General features: G+C 35.4%; 4 protein-coding genes across 7 annotated transcripts; 1 reads left to right on the plus strand and 3 right to left on the minus strand.

Moving 5' to 3' along the window:
• The first annotated feature begins 3,066 nt into the window (after nucleotides 1–3,066).
• Nucleotides 3,067–7,304, plus strand: LOC111780674 (vesicle-associated membrane protein 711). Of its 2 annotated transcripts, XM_087119661.1 has the most exons (5): nucleotides 3,067–3,535; nucleotides 4,597–4,787; nucleotides 5,442–5,605; nucleotides 6,834–6,947; nucleotides 7,019–7,304. In XM_087119661.1, exons 1-4 carry the CDS (start codon nucleotides 3,316–3,318, stop codon nucleotides 6,922–6,924), a joined length of 666 nt encoding a protein of 221 aa, XP_086975787.1. In that variant the 5' UTR covers nucleotides 3,067–3,315; the 3' UTR covers nucleotides 6,925–6,947; nucleotides 7,019–7,304. The 2 variants fall into 2 exon arrangements, with proteins under 2 accessions (XP_086975787.1, XP_023516909.1); XM_023661141.2 differs by having other exon boundaries at nucleotides 3,068–3,535; nucleotides 6,834–7,304.
• Nucleotides 7,305–7,423: 119 nt separating this feature from the next.
• On the minus strand, nucleotides 7,424–12,859 carry LOC111780673 (uncharacterized). The gene is made up of 3 exons (XM_023661140.2): nucleotides 11,896–12,859; nucleotides 9,625–9,809; nucleotides 7,424–8,156 (listed from the first exon to the last, which is right to left on the minus strand). The coding sequence occupies exons 1-3, from the start codon at nucleotides 12,446–12,448 to the stop codon at nucleotides 7,701–7,703; spliced, it is 1,194 nt and encodes a 397-aa protein (XP_023516908.2). The 5' UTR covers nucleotides 12,449–12,859; the 3' UTR covers nucleotides 7,424–7,700.
• Nucleotides 12,860–13,494: 635 nt separating this feature from the next.
• Nucleotides 13,495–19,573, minus strand: LOC111779762 (putative clathrin assembly protein At5g35200). Of its 3 annotated transcripts, none has more exons than XM_087119690.1 (16): nucleotides 19,413–19,573; nucleotides 18,672–18,783; nucleotides 18,526–18,595; nucleotides 18,249–18,346; nucleotides 17,635–17,776; nucleotides 17,447–17,547; nucleotides 16,533–16,616; nucleotides 16,327–16,377; nucleotides 16,162–16,227; nucleotides 16,021–16,086; nucleotides 15,846–15,926; nucleotides 15,668–15,745; nucleotides 15,299–15,469; nucleotides 14,734–14,812; nucleotides 14,379–14,497; nucleotides 13,495–14,153 (listed from the first exon to the last, which is right to left on the minus strand). In XM_087119690.1, the coding sequence occupies exons 2-16, from the start codon at nucleotides 18,768–18,770 to the stop codon at nucleotides 13,779–13,781; spliced, it is 1,680 nt and encodes a 559-aa protein (XP_086975816.1). In that variant the 5' UTR covers nucleotides 18,771–18,783; nucleotides 19,413–19,573; the 3' UTR covers nucleotides 13,495–13,778. The 3 variants fall into 3 exon arrangements, with proteins under 3 accessions (XP_086975816.1, XP_086975817.1, XP_086975815.1); XM_087119691.1 differs by having other exon boundaries at nucleotides 15,299–15,466; nucleotides 18,672–18,795; nucleotides 19,413–19,571; XM_087119689.1 differs by having other exon boundaries at nucleotides 18,672–18,795; nucleotides 19,413–19,571.
• Nucleotides 19,574–21,439: 1,866 nt separating this feature from the next.
• Nucleotides 21,440–24,686, minus strand: LOC111779764 (putative glycosyltransferase At5g20260). The gene is made up of 4 exons (XM_023659894.2): nucleotides 24,396–24,686; nucleotides 24,187–24,320; nucleotides 22,253–22,607; nucleotides 21,440–22,147 (listed from the first exon to the last, which is right to left on the minus strand). Exons 1-4 carry the CDS (start codon nucleotides 24,558–24,560, stop codon nucleotides 21,482–21,484), a joined length of 1,320 nt encoding a protein of 439 aa, XP_023515662.2. The 5' UTR covers nucleotides 24,561–24,686; the 3' UTR covers nucleotides 21,440–21,481.
• Between the last annotated feature and the right edge of the window lie 440 nt (nucleotides 24,687–25,126).

A 25,126-nucleotide genomic window follows, 5' to 3' on the forward strand; every position in this document is an offset into this window, starting at 1 on the left:
GAGGAGAGAACGAATCATTACTTATAAGGATGTGGAAACATCTCCCTAAAACAAAATATTCCTTATAAAGTTGTGAAAACTTCTTATTGATAGACACGTTTTAAAATTGCGAGACAGAAACTAAAGTAGACAATATCTATCTATTTGTGAGAGGGAGGAGAATATATTTGGGTTTGGATGTTAAGCATGTTAAGGTAAAGGAGTTGTGTGAAGGAAGAGAGGAGAGAGAAGGAGAGGGGGGCATGTGGGTGAGTGAGGTTAAAAGAGATGAAGCTGTATGGGGTTTTGTAATGTTGTGGGATCCGTGATTTTGCTTTCCTCACTGGTGATGTGATTGCTCCTTTCTTTTCTTCTCCAATATCTTCTCCTTCCCATTCTGTCAAAATCATTGCTTTAAATCCTTTTTACTTTTTTCTCCTTTGGATTTGCTTCTCTACACATATTCACATTCACAACATTCCCCTTCTTCAATCTGTCATCTTCTTTTTATGTTTTTTCATCTTTCGCTAATGGTTGCTACCCGTTTATATTAACAATATTAATTCTTGTAACGTGTATTTTTCGTTAATTATTGTTACTACTTTTAGTTTAATGATAGTCGAGGTAGAAATTTGAATCCTAATATTTAGATAAAAAGTACTTAATCAATTAAATTATACTTAGTTTTATTTAATTTATGTAAAAATAAATAAACGACTGATAATTGAAGATATCTATCAATCGGGAAGTTATCTACGTGTATTGATTCACAAACTTTTAGTTTATTAACTAGAATAAAGTATAATAATAGATTGAAATAAAATGATGTCATTTCCGGAAAGTTATGAAAATGGAATGGTAAGAAAAAAAAATATTAAAAAACTAATATATATATATATAATAATAATAATAATAATAAAAGAGAACAGAGTGGGGATGTGAAATACAATCCTCGTCCCTAGCCCTGTTTATTTGACGAGGAAATTTTTTTTTTCCACTCTATTTTCATTTGGAGTGGGTTTCCACGAGGCCTTGACTACGTGAGGTAAATATACATCTCTACTGTAATACTCTAAGCTCATTTCATTGTGATGAAACTTTTTTTTTTTTCCTTTTTTTTTAAATAGAATTTTTAAAGGTTTTGAAATTTATTTACAAGTTTGGGTTAAAAAAGGATGAATAAAAATAATTTCCTATGAAAATTAGGTAAATAATTGTATTTTTCTAAAGAATCTTAAATTTACGACTATAGTTGTGATTTTATTAACCATAGTAATTAGATTTGTTTATATTATATATCTCAATTTGCTTTTTAAAAAGCCAGCAGATAAGTGATTTTATTTATTTATTTATATATTTTTTTGGGGAGATATTGATACTTTTAACGGCTTGGTAAATAAAAATAAGCTATATTGGCTAATTATTCACAAAAATGTGACGACATAAAACCAGAGCTGTTTTCGACGTTGCATGGGAATGGCCGGCGAGTAATTAATGGGGTTTTGTCGTGTGTGATGTCGCGTAGAATAACATTTCTCGAACACAGAGTGATTCCTGTAAAATCCAATGGCTGAGATTTCTTCATCCAAACTGATGGCTGTGGATGCACAATAGCGATCTACTTGGGTTATGATCTAGTGGCTGCTATTCGTTTTCACCACTCACTTGGATAAATACATGGGTTGATTCCTCCGCACCACACATCTGTGTGGACCCCAACATTTTCTTTTTTGGAACTTTTTATTTTTCTTTTTTATAAGTTTACAGTTTGTGAATTTTAAATACATTTCATAATTTTAAATAAAAATTTTATTCAACAATAATTAAGTGAAAACGAACACTTATTTTTGGATTCAAATGTGTGGGATAGAGAGGATATGGTAATTGGAACTTACTAAGAAATTAAATTTATACTTTTAAATTATAGTTAAATTTAATCACGTATATACGTGTATATATATATATAGACGTATACTCTATATGAACATACAATATATGTTGGTAGATAAATTTAATGCTACAATTGATTTATAATTTTTTTAAAGAAATATTAATACTTTTTCTTTTTAAGTTAAATTATTAATTTATTCTTTTCAATGATTAGTTGCTCTACTTTATATTTATATTTATATAATTTCTTGAGCAGGATTACGTGAGCCGTTTTCAGTATCGACAAATTGATGATGATATTTATGTGTATTCACTCAATCTATTGAATCGCCCTAAAATTGATGATAATATTGCATCACAACTATGAAAATAGAGCTTTGAGCATACAACCTCCTAGCTAGTGAAAGTAGAGGTTGTTGATGATGAAAATCCCACATCGACTAATTTAGGGAATAATCATGGGTTTATGATCAAACAATACTCCCTTCATTGGTTCGAGGCCTTTTGGGGAAGCCCAAAGCAAAGTTATGCTCAAAGTGGACAATATCATATCATTATGGAGAGTCGTGTTCATCTAACAGAGACATCTTGACCATGAAACTATACTCGAGTTCTAAGCATTTCTAAAAAAACAATAGGGAGAAAGTATTGAGACTCTCGAACCTGAAGTAACATGAGCTCTATAGTATGCAAAAAAAAAAAAAAAAAAAAGTATTCGAGCCATTTTGGAAGTTTTAGATATACTTTCAATGAAAATCTTGCGTTTAGATTCGTATGCTCGGAACATTCAAGTAGTGCCAGTTGAAATGTTTATGAAGCGTTTTTTTTACCTTCGATATTAATTGCATGATTGAAATTACTGTTAGCTCCAAAAAAAAATATATATTTTCAATAAGCATCATTATTAAGATTTTTTTTTTTTTTCATTAATACAGAGGAAGATTTTCATTTTTAATATTTATTTAAGAAGAATTATATTTATTTAGTAAAATGTTTAGGAGAAGAAAATTTTTATTAGGTAATTTTGAGTTGATTTTATATGGAATAAAGTGAAAATAATTCAAATTGAAATAGGGGAAATGTGTTTGGATTCAATGGTAGCTACCAACCAGGATTGTGCCCGCTGATTTACAAACGCACATATAAAAGCTTTTCCCGCCAAATTCGGGGTAGCCCCTACGGCATAGCGTAACGCTATGGCATTGCACTACCACGCCACATTTCCAACTCACCGCTTCTCCAATTGGTTCTTCTCCGTTCTGTCCTCCACTTAAATCTTGACCTCTTGAAATAACAGAAATCCTTAACCTTCTCTTTCGGCTGAGAAACGATCTCTGCCAAATTATTCCCGGTTTGCGATTCCTGAGGCCTCTGGCCTCCGAACTCCTATTCTTTTCTCGTTTTGAGATCTCGAAACGTATAGGTTTTTGGCGGTGAAGAGGAGCGATGGGGATTCTCTATGGAATGGTTGCCAGAGAACACGTTGTTTTGGCGGAGTTCAGCGCTACACAGACGAATGCGAGCGCGATTGCGAGGCAGATCATGGAGAAGATGAAGCAGGGAGACGATGATAGCAATGCCTCCTATTCTCATGATCGCTATATCTTTCACATCAAGAAGACTGATGGCCTTACCGTTCTTTGCATGGCCGACGAAGCCTCCGGAAGTAAGTCTTTTCAATGATTTGATCTATCGAGTTTTTTCTGAAACTAAGTTTGATTTCCAATCCAACGAGGCGTCGAGGTTCCGTTCCTAATAGAGATGATAATAGGTTTGTTTTTTAATGAGACTTAAGGACCGAAAACGCGTTCTGAGAGTCTTTTTCTCATAGTTTTTACAACGTTATGCTTTTGATAACCGATCCTGAGCTCTTTGCATCGATTTCTCTCCCTTAAAATTTAGAATGAGCTTTTGTAGCTTGGAGTTGGGAGAAAAATTATGATGACTTCATTATTTTCCTCTTGCTATTTGTTCAAACCAAATGGATGTGTAAGAATGATACTGTTATTATCACAAGCATAAAACACTTTTCTATTAAATTTAAACCGAAAGTTCGGACGTTCTCTGCTTGTGTTGTAATTTTCTGTTGACCTAATTTCATTGTTCTTGAGGACAGAAGAAACTGTTTGCTCGCGCGGATCTGTTTTTAAATCATTTTCACAACAATCTGTATAATAAATGCTTTCTACTTCACTCTAAGTCCATGTAAATATTGAGAATGTAAATAATTGGTGCAGTTATATGAATCTTCTTTCTCGCCCAGATTTGATGGAGAATTGCAAGAAAAAGTTAATTGACGAGATTTCGTAGGCTGCTTCTGCAAATTCGATTGAGAACTTCTACGAGAAATTGCATTTTTCTGTTTGGTTTCCGTTTTATAGTTTAGTTCCTTGAAACGGAATGCTACCAATTCATAAATTGTTCAAAACTTCATACGCTAAGCTTCACTGAACAACTTTCTTTTAAACAGTTTATGCTGTATTTTATTATCGTTTTGTTAGTTCGTGTTGAGCACTTGGAAATTTTTTAGATCAAGATTGATTTCTCTTAATTCGAATCTACTTTTGTTGAATGAAAGTTTTCTTGATCTGTATAGAATGACTGCTTCCGTAGCTTTCATTTCGTTTATATCTAACTTTTCTTCAAGTTCGCAGTTTCACCGTCAACTTGATCAGAGAGTAGTCTCATTAACCGATGATAACGAAGCTTCTATCAATATTTGTGCAGGGAGAATTCCTTTTGCATTTCTCGAAGACATTCACCAAAGATTTGTGAAGACCTATGCTCGCACAATTCTCTCAGCTCCTGCATATGCCATGAACGATGAATTTTCAAGGGTTCTAAGCCAACAAATGGACCATTATTCAAATGATCCAAATGCAGATAGGCTAAACCGCTTAAAAGGTGAAATGAGTCAGGCAAGTTCAAAAAATTATCTAATAAACTCTGTTTGATCTAAGTTAGTTGTTCATCCTATCAATCATTTGAAATAACGGTTGCTAGTGCTTTCCACGTTTCTGTCTTCTTCCGGCTCTTACCAATGAATTTAATTAGCTATATCATACTGCATAAAAAAAGACTTCGATGATAGATAAGAATATTCCTAACGATGCAAATGCAAATAGGCTAAACCGTTTGGTGAACTGAGTCGGGCCAGTTCGGAAAATTATTTGTTGAACTCTGTTTGATGTAAGTTGTTTATCCTATTAGCTTTTGAAACAGTGGTTCCCTGTGCTTTCCCAAATTCCAGCTAGATAATCGTTACAGTTTATTACCATTGACTCTCAGCAATGAATTTAATTAGCATCAGACTACGTTAAAGAAATATTTTCTTGATGGATAAGAATGTAAACATCTGATGGTCTTCGTGGGGCGGTTTTGATAACGAGTCTGTTACAGAATATTGTATTTACATTTTAGTTTCATCACTCAGTAGAGAATAGAAATAGGCATATTATGGTTAGAATAACTGTCGTTAAAGAAAATTTATTCGCATTTAATCAGTATTTGGTTTTACAATACTTCAATTATGCCGGAATAGAAATTCATCAAACATTGGTATTTGATGACAGGTGAGGAGTGTAATGGTTGATAATATTGAGAAAGTGTTGGAGAGGGGTGACCGCTTGGCTTTGCTGGTCGATAAAACCACAAACATTCAAGGAAATGCAGTTCGATTTAGGAGGCAATCACGTCGCTACAGAAACACCTTGTGGTGGAGAAACTTAAAACTCACGTAAGTATCTTTGACTCGATTTATACGTATAAATACATATAAGGCTGTTTATGTAGTCACTCCATGCATTACACAAACAATGATGTCTGTTTTCATGTTCTGTATTTAAATTGAAAAACTTATACAGAATCGTGATACTGAATTTATAAGTTTGGTAATGAGCCTCAAAATACCAAATAGGTATAACTAGAATGAAATAATCATTGAATTAAAAAACTTAAGTTGGTGACTGGTAAGTGTAAATTAATCTTTTTAATAAATTCTCTTATCAATTATTGAGAAAGAGTCATCGGTTTAGTTCAACTAGTAATTAAAATAGTTACGTAGTAAGCGCTAGTATTGAGAGTTCTTTACATGCATCCCTCCAGCCAACTGTGATCCTCTGGTTTCGTTGCTGATGGGTCCCTGTATTAATGTCTTTCATAGAAAGAGGGTTAGAGGGCTGGAAAAAGATATATGATCAATGATATAACACCGAACTTTAAAGAAGATGTCAAGAAAATGTTGTTCAAATTATTACATGTTGTAACTTATGCCACTTCAAATGATCATCCACTCAAAATTTTTGTAACCATCCAAGAAAAATGGTGCTTATTTTTCTTCTTGAATGTGGCATGAATTACATCAGATGACAATTCGAACAACATTTTCTTCACATCTTCCTTAAAGGTATGATTGATGCTATGAATTTGTAACTATCCAAGAAAAAGTGGTGCTTATTCTTCTTTAATGTGGAATGAATTACAACGTCGTGTGATAATTTGAACGATTTTCTTCACATCTTCCTTAAAATTTATCTTGTATGATTGATATCTTCCTTAAAATTTATCTTGTATGATTGATGTTTTGATTCATATTAAGGAAGGTTGCCAGTGGCACTGAACCTTGAGTAATTGTCTGGAAGTATACACGTGCGTATAGGCCGGGGTATCTTGGCCGGGGGTATCTTTTTGGTTAGTTTGAAGCTGTCGAATCTCGCTTAACTTGTACTTGTCTGTTATCAATAAGAGTTGGTTTCTAATTTGAACTACGCATTTTAATTGCCCTATGATTCATCAGGGTCTGGTCCGCCCCCCTCCCGACTCCCCCTCACTTTCATATGGAACCCAAAATTCCTTATTAGCGATCAAATAATCATAACTCATTATGTTTTTCTGCCCATTAGTGTTATTTTGAATGTAAAGGAAACAAGAAAACAATAATCAGTATGCGTTTATCCTGCCTGCAGATGTTCGTTGTTGCTCATCTTCACGATCGTCCTTTATATTCTGCTAGCATTTTTCTGCGAAGGGCTGCTACTGCCGTCCTGCTTGAATTAAGCAAATGCAGAAGACGCAGCTAAGTGATCTTCATCACTCATTCAAGAACATGTGCCTTATTATACTAAAATTGTACTCTGAAATATATGTGCAGTCGAAATCTTATTCTTCAAAATATACTGTACAGACTACATCAAATTTCAACCCACTTTCATGCAACCTTCGTATAGTCGCCGCCGCTGGAAGCATCGATTTCACCTGCCTAGCAGAAGCTATGGCATACGCCGGTAAGATACGCAATTCTATGTCACCAAGCACACCACTTTTTGGCTTCAGTTCACCGTCTACCCTTGAGATGAATTTCATATAGGTCATTTAAATACACAATTTTGTCTTCACTTTATATTTTCAAAATTCTTTTTTATTTACTAGTCAGAGTAGTTTCTAGAGCCCTGTTTTTAAAACTTCACAAGCACATTTTAAGAGATGAAAAACTAGACGATAGAAAACGTAATAGTAAATAGATATTGTGAGCTTAAATTTTCGAAAGTAGAAAAACTAAATCAAAACATAATTCATTGAGAGAAATCAGATTTAAGATGAGTTTGGACTGTTAAATTGAGGGGAAAACAATGCGTTAGAAGCCCAACACCTTATGAAGAAATCATATGCACAAAATAAGACCTAATCCTTTGTGACCACTCCTCTACTGTAAAGAAAATCGAGGTTTTTTTTTTTCTTTTTTTCTTTTTTAATCGAGAGCTTTTTTGGGGGGGAGAAAAGATTGGGTTGAGGTTGGGGAAATACGGGGTGGGCTAGTGGTTATGTCCACTTTTCTAGTCAAATTCATCCACATTAAACCAATCACTTGAATCCCCACCTTCTGAATCTCTGTCCTGCTTCCATGCCTTCTGCTGATCCAGCTTTGGGACTGGATTTTCATGCAGCTGAACCCAATCATTAGACTCGGCTGATGAAGAAGTCCTTGGGGGCTTTGTTCTTCCAGCCAAATCGGTCCCATCATCCTCTATATCACTATCACTGAATGAGATACCTTCAAGCCTAACCCCTTTTTTGGCATCTGTAGAAGTTTTTGAATCTGCCTTTTCCAACCCTTGATTGGTTTTCTCTCCAATTTCCAATCCTTCACCTCCTTCAATGATTTGGGAGGAGTTTGCCTTTTCCTCAGATGCCATATTTCCCTTTTGTTGATCACAAGTATCCTCAGAATTCACCCGTGATGTATTTTGCCTTTGAAGTTTATCTAGAAGGGTGTTTCTTGCTTCGACAATCTACCAAAAAAGAACAAAGATGACAAATTAATAATATGAAATTGTTTATCGTGGGAATTTGTGTTTGACTGAAAGCCTCAAATAAATAATACTCCAAAAACAAACAAAAAAAGGAAGACAGAATTCTGTCATTGGATTTGCTTATGATGCATTCAGTCCAAATGAAATTACTTAAACGTTAAAAACGTAGGCAAAGAAGAAACCAACTAAAACGATTAAGGGCATATTTGGGAGTGATTTTAAAAGGGTCAAAATCACTTTTGTCATATTCTAATCAATCCAAAACATGCCTTTAATCCTTTAAAGAGCAATTTTGTAAAAACTAAACACTTGATTGATTTTGAAAGATTAAAATCATATTCCATATTAAGTTTGATGATTTCATAATCTCTCTCAAACATGCCCTGTGTATAAGCTCCTAACAGAACATGTCCATGTTCTATGGTATAAGCTCCTAACAGAGGGGCAGAATCAGAAATAATGTAGTTAAGAATGTTTCCCTCTAATTAAGTTAAAAGTCATAGCTGTAAGAGATCGCTAAGTTGTGTTTAAAGCCAACATAATCATTCTATGTAATCAATTAGTCACGCCATAGATTGCAGAAACAACTACAGGAGCACGCACTATGGACTGTTTTTGTCTAAATAGATTTAAGCCTTACATCCCTGGGAATTTCATAACTACAACATAATTAACCATAAAAAAAGTACAATTAGGTTTGAAACCAACTGGTTAATTCTTTTCAGTTCAACTGTGGTTTTTAAAGTAAACTGAAAGTTCAATGATTTTAATCTTTAATTTCTTAATTATTTATTATTCATTTTTTGGTTTTTAAAGAAAGTTTTAAATATATTCCTAAACACATGGTCGATTTCGTTTCCATTTTCTTAATGGCCATACAGAAACCCGAACACAACCAGTAGTTCTTTTAATTACTTGAACTAAATCAGACCAACAGTGCAGAAACATACATACTAATATTAAATTCGGAAGATACATCCTAGTGCAATGCATCAAAGTTATATGAAATATTTAGCATCTACCTAGCATGAAAAGGAACAACAAAAATAAACTGTACAATTCTAGCATGATATTCATAGTAATGGAAAGAAAAGGGAAGCAAAAGTATTTCAATAGTAAGCACAGTAGACGAGGGCCTTGAAATACAGTAAACACACAGAAAGCAAATAATGAAAGCTAGACATGTGTCAAGGCGTTCAACAAGCAGAAACACGAGACAGAAAGGACAGACAGAGCCACAAGATGAATTCTAGCTCAGCAGATGAAGATCCAAATTTATAAAAACTCAATGTGAACATGAAGCAACTCCAAAATCAATTTATGCTTAAAAAAAAATCCTCAAGCAGTTCCAGTTAGGCTTTCATGCAGCAGCAAGCATTACTCGTAATTAACTGCAAACAATCTAGAAATGCAAAGTACGGCAATTTAAAAGGGAAATAAGTCTTACCTCAGAGGTTGCTAGAAGCTCAAAATCCGGTTGATCAAATCTTGGAAGCAAGAGTATATAATATATCATCCAGAATAGTTCATTGCTCATGAAACTCTGAAGCTTTATTTTAAGAGATGATATACTTGGCACCAACTGCTCAACAGTTGAAATGTGCATTCTTTGAACTTCAGACATTTTAAAATCTGCAATAAAGCTAATCAAAGTATTACGCTAACAGTGAAGGATAAAATCCGCATACAGTGTTCCCAATGTGAAACTTTAACTTCCCAATAATTACAACTACAGAGAAAACTTGCAGTGATTAAACATAAAAGTTGCGTTCAAAATATTCATGGGTTTGATGCTAACCCAATTAGCAATTCCAATTAAACACAAAGGTTAGTTGCACCACATTATTGTGGTGACTGTATTCATAGTTTAGTGAAAGCTCAACCATATGGGAGGCGTGTCAGATATCTACATCCTCAGGCTAGACGAGAACATTGAACGAGAAAATGAAGAAGCAATAAGGAGGATGGTGTTAGAAATCACGACTCTCCATAATTGTATGATATTGTCCACTTTGAGCATAAGCTCTCATGGCCTTGTTTTGGGCTTCCCCAAAAGGCCTCGAACCAATGGAGATAGTATTCCTCACTTATAAACCCATGATCTTCCACTAAATTAACCAATGTGGGACTCACTCCCAATAATCCTCAACAATCCTCCCCTCGAACAAAGTACACTATAAGCCTCTCCTGAGGCTTATGGTGCTCTCGAATAGCCTCCCTTAATTCAAGGCCCAACTCCTTTCTCTGGAGCCCTCGAACAAAATACACCATTTGTTTGACACTTTAGTCACTTTTGACAACACCTTCGAGGCTCACAATTCTTCATTTGATATTTGAGGATTCTATTGACATGGTTAAGTTTAGGTCATGACTCTGATACCATGTTAGAAATCACGACTCTCCACAATGATATGATATTTGTCCACTTTGAGAATAAAGTCTCATGGCTTTGTTTTGGGCTTCCCCAAAAGGTCTCATACCAATGGAGATAGTATTCCTCACATATAAACCCATGATCTTCTACTAAATTAACCAATGTGGGACTCATTCCCAATAATCCTCAACAGATGGCACCCAAAGATTTTGTCTCACAATCAAGGAGGAGAAATTACCAATTGAAAGAAACAAGTACTTGTGCTTCCCGGAAAAGATCCAAAGATCATGGGGCAAACCATTTAAGAAATTTATTTACATTTTGCTACAAATGTTTCTCCAAAAAATTATTGTCTTCTTGTTATGGAGGGGGTTAGATGACAGAAAAGACAGCCTGGACTTAAGAGTAAGCAGAATACGAATATGCCCCATCTACCTCTTAGAGATTAGTATATAACTACGGTCATCATCACTTTCCATATTCTCACCAACTGAAGATGGTAAGCGAAATCCGTTGGGTTGATAATTGTTCAATACATCCAGCAACCAATTCTTGAAATGTAAACATCCAAATTCAGATGAGTGCTTATTGTCTATCAGATGACTGAACTAAGTAGTCATACTCATACTTGACACTATATTGAATAATAGGGATATAATATGGAGAAAGTGTTGGTTTCTAAGTTATCACTAAATTGTTATAGCCAGAAATATATTTGGACGAATACAAAATTGATAGGATGGAAGAGTTCTTGGACGAGAGGTGTTCCTCAAATGGAAGTAATCAATGCCTCTCGCTACTTCTTTCTAAAAACAGAACAGGCAAACCACAATTTGAAATACATATTTTCCATGAATCGAAGTAATCAGATAAAGTGATGGAGAAAGGAACATATAGTTTTGTTTTATCTTCTCTGGTTTAGCTCATGATCTAGATTTATAGTTTAAAGCGGTATGTCTAGTCTCTACTTGCGAGATATATTGACTTCCTCACGCCTAATCTCTCGCATCTTACATCGATTACAGCATCTAACAAAATTATGTTGGTAATTAGGCTTCATAATATTAGGAAGTGATTCTTGCATACGGAAAAAGAAAACAGAAACAGATCAATAAGGAGAAGAAAAAGGAAAAAAAAAAAAGAGAGAGAGAGAGAGAATACGGTTGCACGCGGCTCCGGAGCATTTCAGTAGCCACCTCTTGTTTAATATAATAGCACACAATTTGCAGGCAAAATGATTTTATCCTAATTTCTATTTATACCAAATTCACTGGTCAACGATTAAACAGTGGCATATGTTTTACTTCTATCTCAAATATTAACAGCAAGAGATTTTGGATTTACCTGTTTCATCTAGTGCCAAAGGAAAATCCGTCCAGTACTCTGGCCGCGAAGAAATGTCGTTCACAAAACTTAGAACCTCATTCGTAATTCCCGGCGTATCATCAATAATCTCGTCATTGAATTCCTCGTCTATTGCATCATCGGTAGAACGACTCTGAAACGGCAGCAAGTTAGAAGCAAGCCTGGATATCTCTCCAACAGCCTTGTTGCTCTTAACAGAGAGCATTGAGAAGCCGTTTCTCAAACCACCGCCAATCTCTGCGAGATCATTGCGAATTCCTTGAAGCGTTTGAGACGGCGACGAAGAGTTCGAACACGAGTCGGAAGAATCGGCGGGAGAAGCGACCGCCGAAGACGGTTGAGGAGCGAGAAAGTTGGTGAAACCGCGTAGCTGACGGCTCAGCGTCTCACCGAGTGCGGCGAAATCGTCTTCAACAGAAGGAACAGCGGTGGTGAAATGAGCGCAATCCGACGACGAGGATGAACTGTTGAACTGCGATTCGGCTGAGACATTATCATCGCTCGCTTGGAGAGTCTTAAACAACCAAGACATAGTTATTCACAGATTCCGATCGTCCGGATTGTTACTGAATGGAATTGAAAAACAGAAAGAGAGAACGCATTTCGGAGAGCTTCGGAAATGGCGAAGAAGCTCGTCTCGTCTCTTTCGTTCGTTCTCTTTTCGTCTCCGTATCTCTCTCTACTTTCTCTCTCCAACTCTGCGAAAGCCAGAAGTCACTTGCAGAGAGAGTTCTACAGTTTCTGTTTTGATCTCTCGCTTTCCCAACTCCACCAAGTGCCTATTTCTTCGCGGTGCCGACTCTGATTATCCTCTGCGAAACGTTCCAGAATAACCACCTCTACCTCACCAAATCCCCACAGTTAGGTCCACAAGGATTTTGCCACGTCGACTTCTCGATTCGCTGCTTAATTACCGATATACCCCTAACCGCTTCTCCTCCGGCTATTACAAATTTAGCCTTATAACTACTAAACACTTAAAAAATATTTATCGAGTCATCTTTCAATTTTCTGTTCAATAAAAAAGACAAATTCGAGGTTTTAAATATAATGGAGTAAAATTAAATTTTACATTTAGTAAAATCAACCATTCACAGTCAAAGTTAAAAATGAAAGTTAAATTAACAAATTAAGTATTTTATTGTTTTAAAATAAGTTTATAACAAATAGAATAAAACGTTCATTATGCTCCGGGAACACAATTCGACAAGTAAAATCAGAGACAAAATAAATTAAACATTTATTTATAAAGTAAATACCAGAAGTCAATTTTTAAAAATAAAATAATAATAAACATTTTTTTACCTGGTACCCAATCTACTGGTTTCTCCCAATTCGGTCAGTAAAACTAAGAACATGATGTCTTGGCTCTGTTCCCTTGTCCCTTGCCAAGGTGCCATCGGGCAAACCGCCCAGAGAAGAATATATTGAATTTCGTTTGATTAAAAAGAAATATAAAATATTTTCAATTCAATTATGTAGCCATACAGCAAATAAAATAAAATAAAATAAAATAAAAAAATAAATAAATAAATAAAGGGAACAGATGGTTAGAAGAGGAAGGAAACAAAAAGGAAAGAAGAAAACTACAAATTTTCCTGCTTAATGATTCACAATAGCGAAGCAGGTTTGCCAGCAAATTTGCCAAGTATCTAAAACATTATTACCATCTTTCATGACACAAATAATCAATCAAAAGCCTGTCTCACTAATTATTATCAAAAGAATCTCACTCTAGCTAAGCTTAACTACTGCACATACACAACATATTGTACATCTGTATACTCCATATTTAGCAGTTCCCAATCCAAAAAAAGCTTGATCGTTAACATTCCTATAAGAGTATATTTCTTTGAATAATGTTAAATGAGACCAGCATATGGATTGGAAGCATGAACAGGCATACCCGGACCGTAGTGGTGGCCATTGGCTCCATGAGGATTTCCGAAAGGATTCGACTGTTGCGGTGGGGGAGCCATCATCATCATCTGTTGCTGATGCTGATGCTGCTGATTCAACATGAAAGCTTGCTGCTGGTTGGCCATAGCTGACATTTGTACTGAATGAGGTGCAGCCATAGCAGACGAGGCGAAAAAGGGATCATGGATTGGCTGTTGTTGCACCATGGCACCATGCACTGGGACTGGCTCCCATGGATTGTAACTCACGTTCTGATTATTTCTTCTGATTGCATCATCATACAAGCTGTCTAATGTAAGCAAGTCCAAACCTCCGGCCTTTGGCAATGAGTTCAAACCATTATCAGAATAATATTCATAATTTGGCAAAGAGAGAATAGAACGTTGTTTAGAAGTTAATAGTAGAAGAATAATAGTTTGCTGGACATATTTTGATGCAAGGATAGGATAAAGGTTGGGAAATGTTACTGATTTACGTCACTATCGTGTTTATACATTCAATATGAATGCAAAATTTGATGTTTAGTGGGAGAAGATAAGTACCAATTTGCTTGTAGCAGCTACATTTTCATTTGAGCTTGGTGCCGTAACAAGTGCCAATTCCCAGCCGGTAGTTATAGTACCATTAACTTGGCTTGGAGCAGAACTGGTTTTTTGATCGGCTGTGATCACAAGCAGTAAAATTAGTCCAGCTGACTCCACGTGTATAATAATTCAGTTATCACACACAAGTTTAAAGTTTTAAAGTTCCCCATTTCTTTACTGACTTCTAAAATGTAACTTCACAAAAAAAATTGGAACATAATCACTTCAAATTTTGCTTCACCCAAGAACATATTGAATTTTTCTATAGCTACTGAAATTCGAAGGAAATGCAGAAAGAAGAGAAGAGAACTACCATCTGGGACAATAGCCAACGCCAGAGAATTCTTTTCATCCAAATTGGAAGTAGCCTCAGGTACAGGATCATTCAAACCCTAACCAAAAGCAGATAATTATCTCAGATAATGTATTTCTAGAAGAGTTATCTCACTTCAAATTAGTAATATGTGCAATCTACTTTCGTTTTATTTTTTTCATAGATACTTTAGTGTTTGTTCATTTGAGAAATTCAAAATACCTACCCTATTTACTTCCGGAGATTCTGAAGACCATACAATTTCTTTTGAGCATTAAAATAAAAAACAATTCTAACTACGTAAAATTAAATTTGAGTTATTGGACAACTAATACTCCAATAAAGTCTCTTCTCGATCATGGACAAGCATGTACAGTAAATAATTTGTTAGTAATATACGTTATAAAAAGATCAGAATTAATGATAAATTTAATATATAGTTTACTATTTTAAAGAAAATGATTGGCGAAATTCTTTATGGTAAATTATAAACTACTTATGAATCATAGTTTTTTGTCTTAATCTACTGATATCAGGAGTAGATTGACTAGCAGTAGAAATTTACCAACAAGTCAGGTGGCTCAGTCACGGCTGGTTCTACTTTAACTGGTTCAGGTGGTGGGGGAGACGGGGCTGGTGGAGGTGCCACTGGCTGTTCAACTTGCGCTGCCGGTTCCTTCTTGTACTCGATGGCCAAAATGTCTTTAGGAGCAGCCAGTTTAGCATCAGCAACCTGCTTATTATGGTGCCCCAAAAATAGTTCAGGTGATTTAATCTTTTAGAAATGAGATGCCATTTATTCAGGTGGATTTTCAGAGGACGTCTTGGTTTTGAGCGGTTTAAGAGGACTTGGAGAACAAAAAAATTGGGAGCATAAAAAACAATGAATAATTGACGAGGGATAAAAAATAATTTTAAAATAAGCAAACACTACCTGATCCTTGCGAATGGTTGAAGTCCGTGGAGCTTCTCTTACATATTCTTCCATGGCTTGTAAAAATGATGCAGGGGGCTTCAAAATGGGAACCAAGACACAGAATTCAGTACTTTTTATGTGTGTGTGTGTGGAGGGGGACATAAAAAAGGCAGATAGCAAAGGGAGGACAACCTACCTGTTCAATCTTTGTAAATGTCTGGCCACGCCCAATATCAAGATTTTTACAAACTTCATAGAACTCAGAGAGCCTCTCCGCCTGCAAAAATGGAGAAAGTTACAACCATGTCGATACAACTCATATCTTGTGCACTACTATGAATTGACGAAAACGGGAAGCCTGGTGCCAATACCTGCTGGCCAGCCCTCCTGTAAATTTCCAGGGCTTTCATTGCATCTTGGCGTTGCATCTCGAAAAACTGAATTTTAAGACCATGTTAGTTTCAGTTTTTGCATTTACATCAAGCTTATCTGGCAATCAGATCAATTCTTACCTTGTCGACTAAGTTTACCGTACCATCACTGATGGCTTGATAAATTTTGATGCTCTCAGAAGCAACCTGCAAAAGGATAAAAAAAAACATGAGAATGAGAAGGACCAACCATGCAAACGAGTAAAGCTTTCTCACTGGACATGCAAGAATGTAAGAGGTTCATACCAATGAAAGGGCTAGCTGAATTACAAAATTATGAACGGCGGCTCCTTGAGGCTGTAAAAAGAAGTAAAAAATGTTCCACAATAATTAAGGAAAAATCCAGGAAGTTCTCATATTTAAAAACAAAACCATACCGCATTGTTTTCAGTAATAAAAACCTAGTCACTGGGATATAATTACATCTACCTGAAGCAAGGGTCATAAATTACCTGACAACCAAGTACCCGATATAGAAGCTCTTGTAATGCTGGCAACTGCTCAAGCAACTCAGCAGTATCTAGATCTTTGGTTCTCTGCACCATTATCCATAAAATTTACCTCAATATAGCTGAAACAACATTCTCAATTATATGAAACCCAAATAGCAATTAGATGCAGTGAATTGGTGACAAGCGCCTCTCAATGATAGTTCCTATGCCTTGTACTCTCTAAACACAAGATGAGGTTCGAGCAAGCTTGGTCTCATTATTTATCTTCTAGGGACTTGGGCTTTAAAAGGAATCATGAAGGAAATGTTGCAGTGGCTTTCATCAGAAGCATCTTTCATGCCGTGGACAGGGAAATTGGGAGAGTTTGGAGCATACTTCCAGCACCTTCTCTTCTATTGGTCCTCTTTGGCCAATCATATCATTTGGCAAATCCAAAGCCATCCACAGAATATTGCAAAATTTATTTCGAAATGAAGGTCCCGAAGGAGACTTTTGGTGGCTGCAGTTTTTTGGGCAATTTGGGTGGAGAGAACCAATACACTCCTGAGGCAACCTTTTCAACGCCGCAAGAATTTTGAGAAAATGGTTTTCTGGATCTCCCTATGGTGGTGTGCTCTTTTTCAGGCTTTCTGTGATTATTCCTAGCAAGTACACGAGAAGAGTTTTTTGTAACTCCATTTATTTACGAAGTTAGTTCCCTCTTCCTCTTTTTTATTATTCTTGAATTAATAGTATTTAGTTTCCTTTTAAAAGATAAAAAGAAGAAGAAAAAGAAACCTTTGTTTATGATAAACATAAGGTGTGCATGCACCAATTGGAGAAGGAAGTAGTAGTTTAATCTCCTAGAAAGCAAATTAAAAGATCAAATGAAAATAAAAGGATAGTTAATCAACTAAAGAAGAGTATTTCCTTACCGCACGATCTGTCTCAACATCATACTTCAGCACACGGAAACATTCCAACCTCTCCTCCAAAAATAAGGCATATGAACGAACCCAAGCAGAATAATCCCATGCTACATGCAGCACACGAAATGTTTTAGGTTGAGATTTTCAATCTTTTTATATTTTCTTTTTCAAATCTAATGCCTTAGAGGAGGTACCATTAGCACTGGAATCATCTTTAAAATGAGATAAATTAAGCATGTGGTTTCTTCTCCTGCCATAGTTAATGAGTTCTTCGTGAAATGTGGGGTCTACTTCCCGCAAAGCACGATGGATAACAACCAAAGTCTTTAATGCAACCTACAGAATGAAATAATAATACGTTAAAAAAGTTTAACAAGCACTACAAATCTTAATTGGAGATGAAACCTAAACCCAAGCTATCTAAATTTGAAATAAATAATCAGGTACTTTCCAATGGATAAACTGTGTCTGCAAATATTACTTGTAAGAGGAACACTTTTTTGGTACAAACGCCGTCATCAATTTTACGTCCACAACAGATAGAGATGCTTTTATATAACTTACTTTCCCTAAGACTTTGCAAAGAGTTCAAAGAATTGACATAATAGACCACAATGTCAAATGTAACATTTACCAGCACTGTTAACATGCACAATAATACAGAGGATGTAAGCTCAAAAGGCTATAGAAAGACTGAATGTTCTACTTAGAACTTTGAAACGGGAAGGTATATCTTGTTTATGATGGAAATTGATTTGAAAAGAATACAGATTTGTAAATCGTATGATGGCAAGACATGTAGACTTACTGCCCAATTATGCGTTTTTGATAATCTTCTTGCCAAAGCATGGATGCAATATGCAACATCAGCCCTAGGCCTGGTAGCTGAGATAGCCGCGAATATAGCTGCAGATAAAGTCCAAAACCATCTCATTTTAATATTACGAGTTATATAATCGTACAACATCAGGTAGAAGAAACACATTATCAAATAAAAATGTGAAGTTCAGATGAAGAACATGTGAAGAGACATATTCAATTGGACAAGATTAATACTATCTTCAGAAGGGCATCAGAGAACACACCTCGGATATGTTTTTCTTTTGCAGGACGTTCAACATGATTTGTTGCCTTCACTATAGCAATGTCTAATTCCTGAATTCAACATCGCCCCAAGAATGTGAGATAGATCCAGGCTATTGAGATGCAGTGAGAGTAGGACTTATAGTACCTTATAATCACTGTTAACTTTAGCTAATGAAACTGTGGTAGTATCCTTCAGGGCCCCCAGTGCTTTTCTTAAGCTGTTCTGTGTACCCCCACCTGACATCCTCTCTCCCTCGCTGTTAAGAAACCTACAGGAAAGTCAGCAATTTGATATGGTTCGGCTTGCACAAACATAAACTATACACAAAAATGAACTACGATACATTGCATAATGCATAAATCTTCATAATTAATTCATATCAAGATTTGTCAATTGATCTGCAAATTCAAAGGCAAAATTGAAGCAAATAGAAATCCGTCAAGGTAGTCGAGAATCATAATAAATATCATATCCATCAGCAATATCTCGCCGACACCCAAAATGTTAGAATTCCGGCAACAAAATTTCAAAAAACCGAGTTTAAAAAATAGAAACTCAAATTTCAAAACAACTATTTCCAGAGATACGCCAAGAATTCATCAATAAATATAAATTTACTGTCATTAAAAACACAGATTGAAACGCCAGTAAGCTCAAAAGGGAAAGGTCGAAATCGAACTGAACGACCTAGATTGCACTAAACTTAAACCAAGAGTGTGCCGTTATCAGTATACACAAGGAAAAATAGACAAAATCTAGACTGAATAGAAAGATCTAAATCAAGTAGAGAGCGATTCAACGCAACACAAAACCTCATCCACAGTTCAAGCAGAGATGAGAAACAGAAAATCAGAAACAAATAAAAGATCAAAGAAGTCGATATACCTGAAACTGAATCGAGAAAGAGAGAAGACAGGTCGATCGGAGGGTAGTCTGCAACCAAAGAAAAGTCGCAAATGTGAAGCTCTAATATGGTAGTCGACTCGTCGGCGTCTTCCAGAGCTTTAACCATTAATTTTTAAATAATATTTTTCATTTTCTACTTTTTATTTTATTTAATGCAATTTAATTTTCTCTAAATCTGTCTCTTATAATCTTCGCTGTCAGACAAATACGGAGTTGTAAGAATTAGTACTGCGCTGAAGTTAAAATGGGAATCATTCTTCTATTACGCGTTTTCATCTGCTTCCTGCATTACATTATTGAGATCTTGCCACGTGTTGTGAAAGATGCTGATCTGTCGTCCACGACTTTAGAATAAAAGTCCAATTAAATATTTCATATGACTGGTTGAATTTTTGGAGCTAAATGCACATATTAATAAATGGCTATATTAATGGGAGAAAATAGTTTTTTTAAAAGTAGATTAAAATATTATTTTGTTTTATTTTCAAAATTTATAAACTAATTGTAATTACTATTTTTAATATTTATTTTTAAACAAGTGAATTAAAATTACACTTGAAAATGCAAATACAAAAATAGAATGAGTGTAAAACAAATAAATTTAATTAAAAAAAACATATAAATTTTAATTAGTTGAACGTATTAATAACAAATCAAATATCTTTGACTATATATTTTAAAGTAATAATATATTTATTGTGAAATCCAATTGTCATTTTATTTATTAGATTAATTGAATAATTGGCGATGAATAGAGAATATTGAATAATTGTCATTCGCACATCACTTGGTGATTGGCTTTGATACCATTTGTAACCGTTCAAGGCATTCCACTATCGTTACAAATTTATAAAAGATAACTATCTCGTTCATCTATAAATTGATATAGAATCCTCATTAATATGAGTTGCTCGGGACTCGAACCCGAAACTAGTTGGATGAAGTAGATAACTTACTTTTTTAAAAACTAAGTAAAAAAAAAGTCATGAATCGATTCTTTTTAATGAATAGATCCAGCGAACACTCGGGCCAGCGGGTGAAAATGGCAAGCTTCGGCTCTACTTTTTCCTTGTGCCTATTTTGCCATGGGAGGCTGGTTTACAGGTACAACCTTTGTAACTTCATGGTATACCCATGGGAAGCAGTGAGTGGAGATTCCCCTGCAGAGAGTCGGATGAGGGGAGACCTTCACGTCCAGTTCGAAGGCGCGGGGATATCTCGACCCTACTTTCTCTCATCGCTACTAAACATTATCCGTTTTAGCTTGTTACGTATAGTCCTTAATCTCGTAAATTTAAAATATATTTGTTAGGCAGAGATTTCTATACTCTTATAAAAAATATTTCGTCCCCTCTCCAACCAACGTAACATCAATATATTATATAACCTAAATTTTCAAAAAAATCACTCGGGAGGAAATGTCAACTTTATTTATAAACTATATGTAATGATTATTGACAGTTTTATATAATTAATTAATTATTTATTTATTAAAATATTTTTGGTGATACAATTATTGTCATCTTTTTCTTTTCTGGTCATCATCCAGATGCTTTGGACCAACAGGCAAGAAAGAGTTGGATTTTATTTTTCCAAAAATAAATAAATAAATAATAATAATCATGTTTATTATTAAAAAGTGGTTTTAAATTATATATAAAACAATGTATTATGCTGGCCGCCAGTTTGCGTTGTGTTTTTATTTAGTTTTTAAAAGACGCAACGCTTTGGCGTAGGAATAAGATGGTCCTTTGAGACAGCTCACCCACCTCATAAATCCAAAATGTCGGTTCCAATATTATGTAATTTCTTAAAGTTTGGCGGTGCCCAATAATCTAATTAAAATAGTTTAGGTTAATAGTTTATTACATTTTAATTAATATTATGGTATTGAATTTGCTAATGTAAATGACATTCAACCAAAGTAATTGCATCTTTTCAATTATTGACGTGGCAAATAAAATATTTAAGTAAAATTTATCATTTAATAAAATAATTTAATAAAAACAAAAATATTAAAAATTTTAATATTCAAACAAATTAATTTTTCAATGCGAAGGCCTAATATTGAGTCGTCTAAGCCAAACTGAGTGAAGAACCATATGAAACACATCAAACGGCTTCGCCGGCCGATGGACCTCAAAATGTCTCTGCACTTTCATCACACCTTGCTGCAATTTCAAGTACTTCGCCGGCGAAATGCCTTTCAAGATCTTCTTGATCTCCGGAATTCTCTTCGACGGAATCCGCAGAGAGAATTTGCTCCAATCGAGCACATCGTCGAACGGCAACGAGTAATAATCAGAGATTATAACCGGTACGCAACCACCTTGGATCGCTTCCACTAACCTAGGGCTTGCAACTTCATATCCGCTAGGGCACAGACAGAATCTGCTCCGGCTAATAAATTCGCCGTAGTTCTGGCCTTTATGAAGGTACTCGTGGACCTGGATTTCGTCGTCTTTATCCTTCCAATGCTCGAATAGCATCTTGCGGATGAATCCATGCGCTCCGCCGGCGAAAAACGCCAGAATCGAGCGATTCTCTGGCGGTTGGCCAGATCGAGAAAGATTGAGTTGGAAATTTGCAGGTAAGTTAATCTCCGGCAAAGACGCATCTCGCACAGGATTGAAGCCTTCGGATGTGTTCGCATTGCAGAGAACTCTGATGAGGTATTTGAAGAGGTCAGGATCCGTTTGTGTGATGTCAGGCGCCTGAAAGCTTTCCAGAATGTTAATTTTGTTAACTTCACAGTTCTTCCTCCACAGATTATGAACAAATTAAGTGACAAAAGCTCACATAATCCGTGAAAAACTTACCCAATCGTGGCAGGAGGCCATGAAATGATCGGCGCCTCGAGTTCGGTTCCAGTAAGGGTACCGATTGGCTACGACGGTCGCATAATCCTTGAAAATGCGAATGAGGCGGTCACGTGCGTAAGTGGTAATGGGCGTGTAGATGTATTCGATGATGTAAGCGATGCTTACGGGCAAGAAGAAGACATGGGCCTCATCTGGATTTTGGGCCGAAAATGGGCTTTTTCCGCTGTCCATCTCGTCGATGAAATGACCCTCGATTGAGTATATGTTTTTCATCGGCCCATCGTGAACCAATGGCTGCTCTCCTTCCTTGTAGGTCCATACTTTGAACCTCTTCACCATCTCAATATGACTCCTGAGCTTATGCACAGACAAAAACGGAAATTATTAGTAACATCACACTTCTATCCCGACTATTAGACAAACACGACTCTCCACAATGGTATGATATTGTCCACTTTAAACATAAGCACTCTTCAGAACAGTCATTACACATAAAAACACAAACACTATAGGGTACGTTTTTGAGGAGAGTACTTTTGACTTTGCTTTGGGCTTCCTCAAAAAGCCTCGTACCAATGGAGAGAGTATTCCTTGATTATAAACCCATGATCATTCTCTAAATTAGCAAATGTAGACTGTCATCAGACTACTTAACCCAAATTATAAAAGTAGAGTTGGATAGTTGAAATTTTGGGAAACTAACAAATTCAGGTCAGTTCCCAAGTTGATTTGAGTCAAATAATAATGATTCAAAGCACCTCTCTTTACACTATTTCACAAACCTATACAGTATTTCCAATCCTAACAGAAAAGGGAGGGAAACGAATACTCAATTGAAGGTGAGTAAACAGAATTTCATACTCGATCTCATAAATACTATAGAATTTTGTGGAAAGCAGTATTAGATGAAAATCGTATGTACGGCTTGGAGGGAGATCTTTCGTATCTTTCGAGATCATCCACCCTACATGCGTCAAAAAGTAAAAACTTTTTTTTTTTATCAAATCAACCTGACTAACTCGAGAATAGAGTTATAATTCAATCCTATCCTACTTATGATGAAGATAATTAACATTTGTAATCAATGTTAAAAATAAGTATAATTTTTTAATAATAATAATAAAAAAAACAAAAAAAAAAAAAAAACAACTCTACCGTCCAACTCAACTCAACTTATTTTATTTGCAAAGTTAAGTTTGGGTTTTTATGGCTTAAAATTTAGGAATAAAAATATAAAACAAAATAAAAATGTAAATTTAGGAAATAATAATATTAATATATATATATATAAACCATTGGAGTGGCGTGGAGTAATTTAAAAATTAAATAAATTAAATGATGATGAATGGGCAACTGTTTGGCCAAAAACAACAAAAGGAACAACGTCAACAGTGACAATGTTCGATTATTTAGGGCAGCCTAGATTTAGTACGAGGCAAGGCGGCTCCGCCGCTGCCCCTGCCCATTGCTTCCTAATCATTCTACCCTAAAAAAAAAATACACTAATCATGTTTTAATTCCATCCATTATTCCCTTCAAATTATATTATTACCATTCCTAAAAAAAATAACAATTAATTTAAAATCTTGTAAATTATTAATTTAACATAGAAACTTAATTAAAAAAAAATCCAATTTTTTAATGCAATCATATTAACTAGCAAAAAAGTTGAAATTAATTTTTTTTTTTTAAAAAAAGTAATTTATTTATCAAATTAACGTGCAAATCGAATATTAGAGAATGTGAAACGTTTAAGGCAAAATTAAGAATGCGATACGTTATTTCTTTTTTTTCCCAAAAATGTGATAATTATTAATAATTTTCCTTATTTGAAAAAAAAAAATTTATTTTACGGGGAAAACAAACAAAGCATAGAAACTTTATAGAGGCAAAGATGGAAAGGAAATTAAAAGCGACAGAGGAATCTTAACTGATGGAAAGCGTATGCGTTTCTGTAAACCCTTCCTCTGGGTATGAAGCTTTCCACCTTTTCCGACGTGTAGTTTCGCCGTACAATGGCTTCTCGGATCGCCACTCGAGCTCTCGCCAAATCCTCCTCGATCCTCTTCGACACCAAACAAATCAAACCCATCAGCAACATGAAGTAAATAAATTAGAAAAATAAAGAACCCAAAACAACCTTGTCGGCGGAGGGCGGCGGCGGCGGCGGCGGCGGTGGGTGGAAGAAGGGGATGTTTTGGGTTATAATTAGAGGAAAAGGGTTGTGATAATTTGGCGGGAAAAGGAAGAGGAGGAGGAGTAATGGTGGGAGAAGGAAGAGTGGGAGTCTGTGTGAGGAAGCCATGAAAGGAGGTAGAAGAAGAAGAAGAAGAGAGGAGGTTATTTAATGGAGGAATTGCATGGTGTTCTTTTTAAGTTTAATATGGAAGGAGGAAGGAGAAAGGAGGATTTTATGTGGGTTTTGACCAATACTCTTTTAATTTTTATTTGGTAATATGTATGGGAAAGCATTTAAGGAGAAAGAAATGGGAAATAATGAGTATTTATTGGCTTTATTTTACCATATAATTTGTATAAATAAGTGTAATTGGATTAGGATTTGGAATTCATATACGTAACAAACAAGGAGGTCATGAGGCAACCTATCTGAACCGAACATGGAAGAGTTTTAGTTGGTTGCCGGTAAGTCTATGAATAGGACTCTCCACAATGGTATGATAGTATTCCTTGATTATAAACTCATGATCATTTCTTAAATTAGTCGATGTGGGACTTTCATCATCCAACATGTCCTAGTCCTTCCGCAATACTTCTCTATCTTTAAGAGTGAAAACTACCCCACAAACTTACACGAGTTTTTTCACCATATTTTGTCCTTACTTACCTGAATCCCAGACACTCATGAAGTTT

This window comes from Cucurbita pepo, chromosome 18, assembly GCF_057944985.1.
Source record: "Cucurbita pepo subsp. pepo isolate OVF chromosome 18, ASM5794498v1, whole genome shotgun sequence".
NCBI classification, from domain to species: domain Eukaryota; kingdom Viridiplantae; phylum Streptophyta; class Magnoliopsida; order Cucurbitales; family Cucurbitaceae; genus Cucurbita; species Cucurbita pepo.

Coding starts and splice junctions, on each gene's coding strand:
- LOC111780673 (XM_023661140.2), bottom strand. CDS start 12,448: ATGTCTTGGTTGTTTAAGACTCTCCAAGCGAGCGATGATAATGTCTCA. Junction 9,810..11,895: donor TTTGGCACTAGATGAAACAG/GTAAATCCAAAA, acceptor GCTTTATTGCAG/ATTTTAAAATGTCTGAAGTT. Junction 8,157..9,624: donor AGCTTCTAGCAACCTCTGAG/GTAAGACTTATT, acceptor CTTTTTTGGTAG/ATTGTCGAAGCAAGAAACAC.
- LOC111779764 (XM_023659894.2), bottom strand. CDS start 24,560: ATGGCTTCCTCACACAGACTCCCACTCTTCCTTCTCCCACCATTACTC. Junction 22,608..24,186: donor AACGCATACGCTTTCCATCA/GTTAAGATTCCT, acceptor GCATAAGCTCAG/GAGTCATATTGAGATGGTGA. Junction 22,148..22,252: donor TGGCCTCCTGCCACGATTGG/GTAAGTTTTTCA, acceptor GAAAGCTTTCAG/GCGCCTGACATCACACAAAC.
- LOC111779762 (XM_087119690.1), bottom strand. CDS start 18,770: ATGTCAGGTGGGGGTACACAGAACAGCTTAAGAAAAGCACTGGGGGCC. Junction 15,746..15,845: donor CATTTACAAAGATTGAACAG/GTAGGTTGTCCT, acceptor CCCATTTTGAAG/CCCCCTGCATCATTTTTACA. Junction 14,154..14,378: donor TAGCTGCTACAAGCAAATTG/GTACTTATCTTC, acceptor TCATTGCCAAAG/GCCGGAGGTTTGGACTTGCT.
- LOC111780674 (XM_087119661.1), top strand. CDS start 3,316: ATGGGGATTCTCTATGGAATGGTTGCCAGAGAACACGTTGTTTTGGCG. Junction 3,536..4,596: donor GGCCGACGAAGCCTCCGGAA/GTAAGTCTTTTC, acceptor ATATTTGTGCAG/GGAGAATTCCTTTTGCATTT. Junction 4,788..5,441: donor TAAAAGGTGAAATGAGTCAG/GCAAGTTCAAAA, acceptor ATTTGATGACAG/GTGAGGAGTGTAATGGTTGA.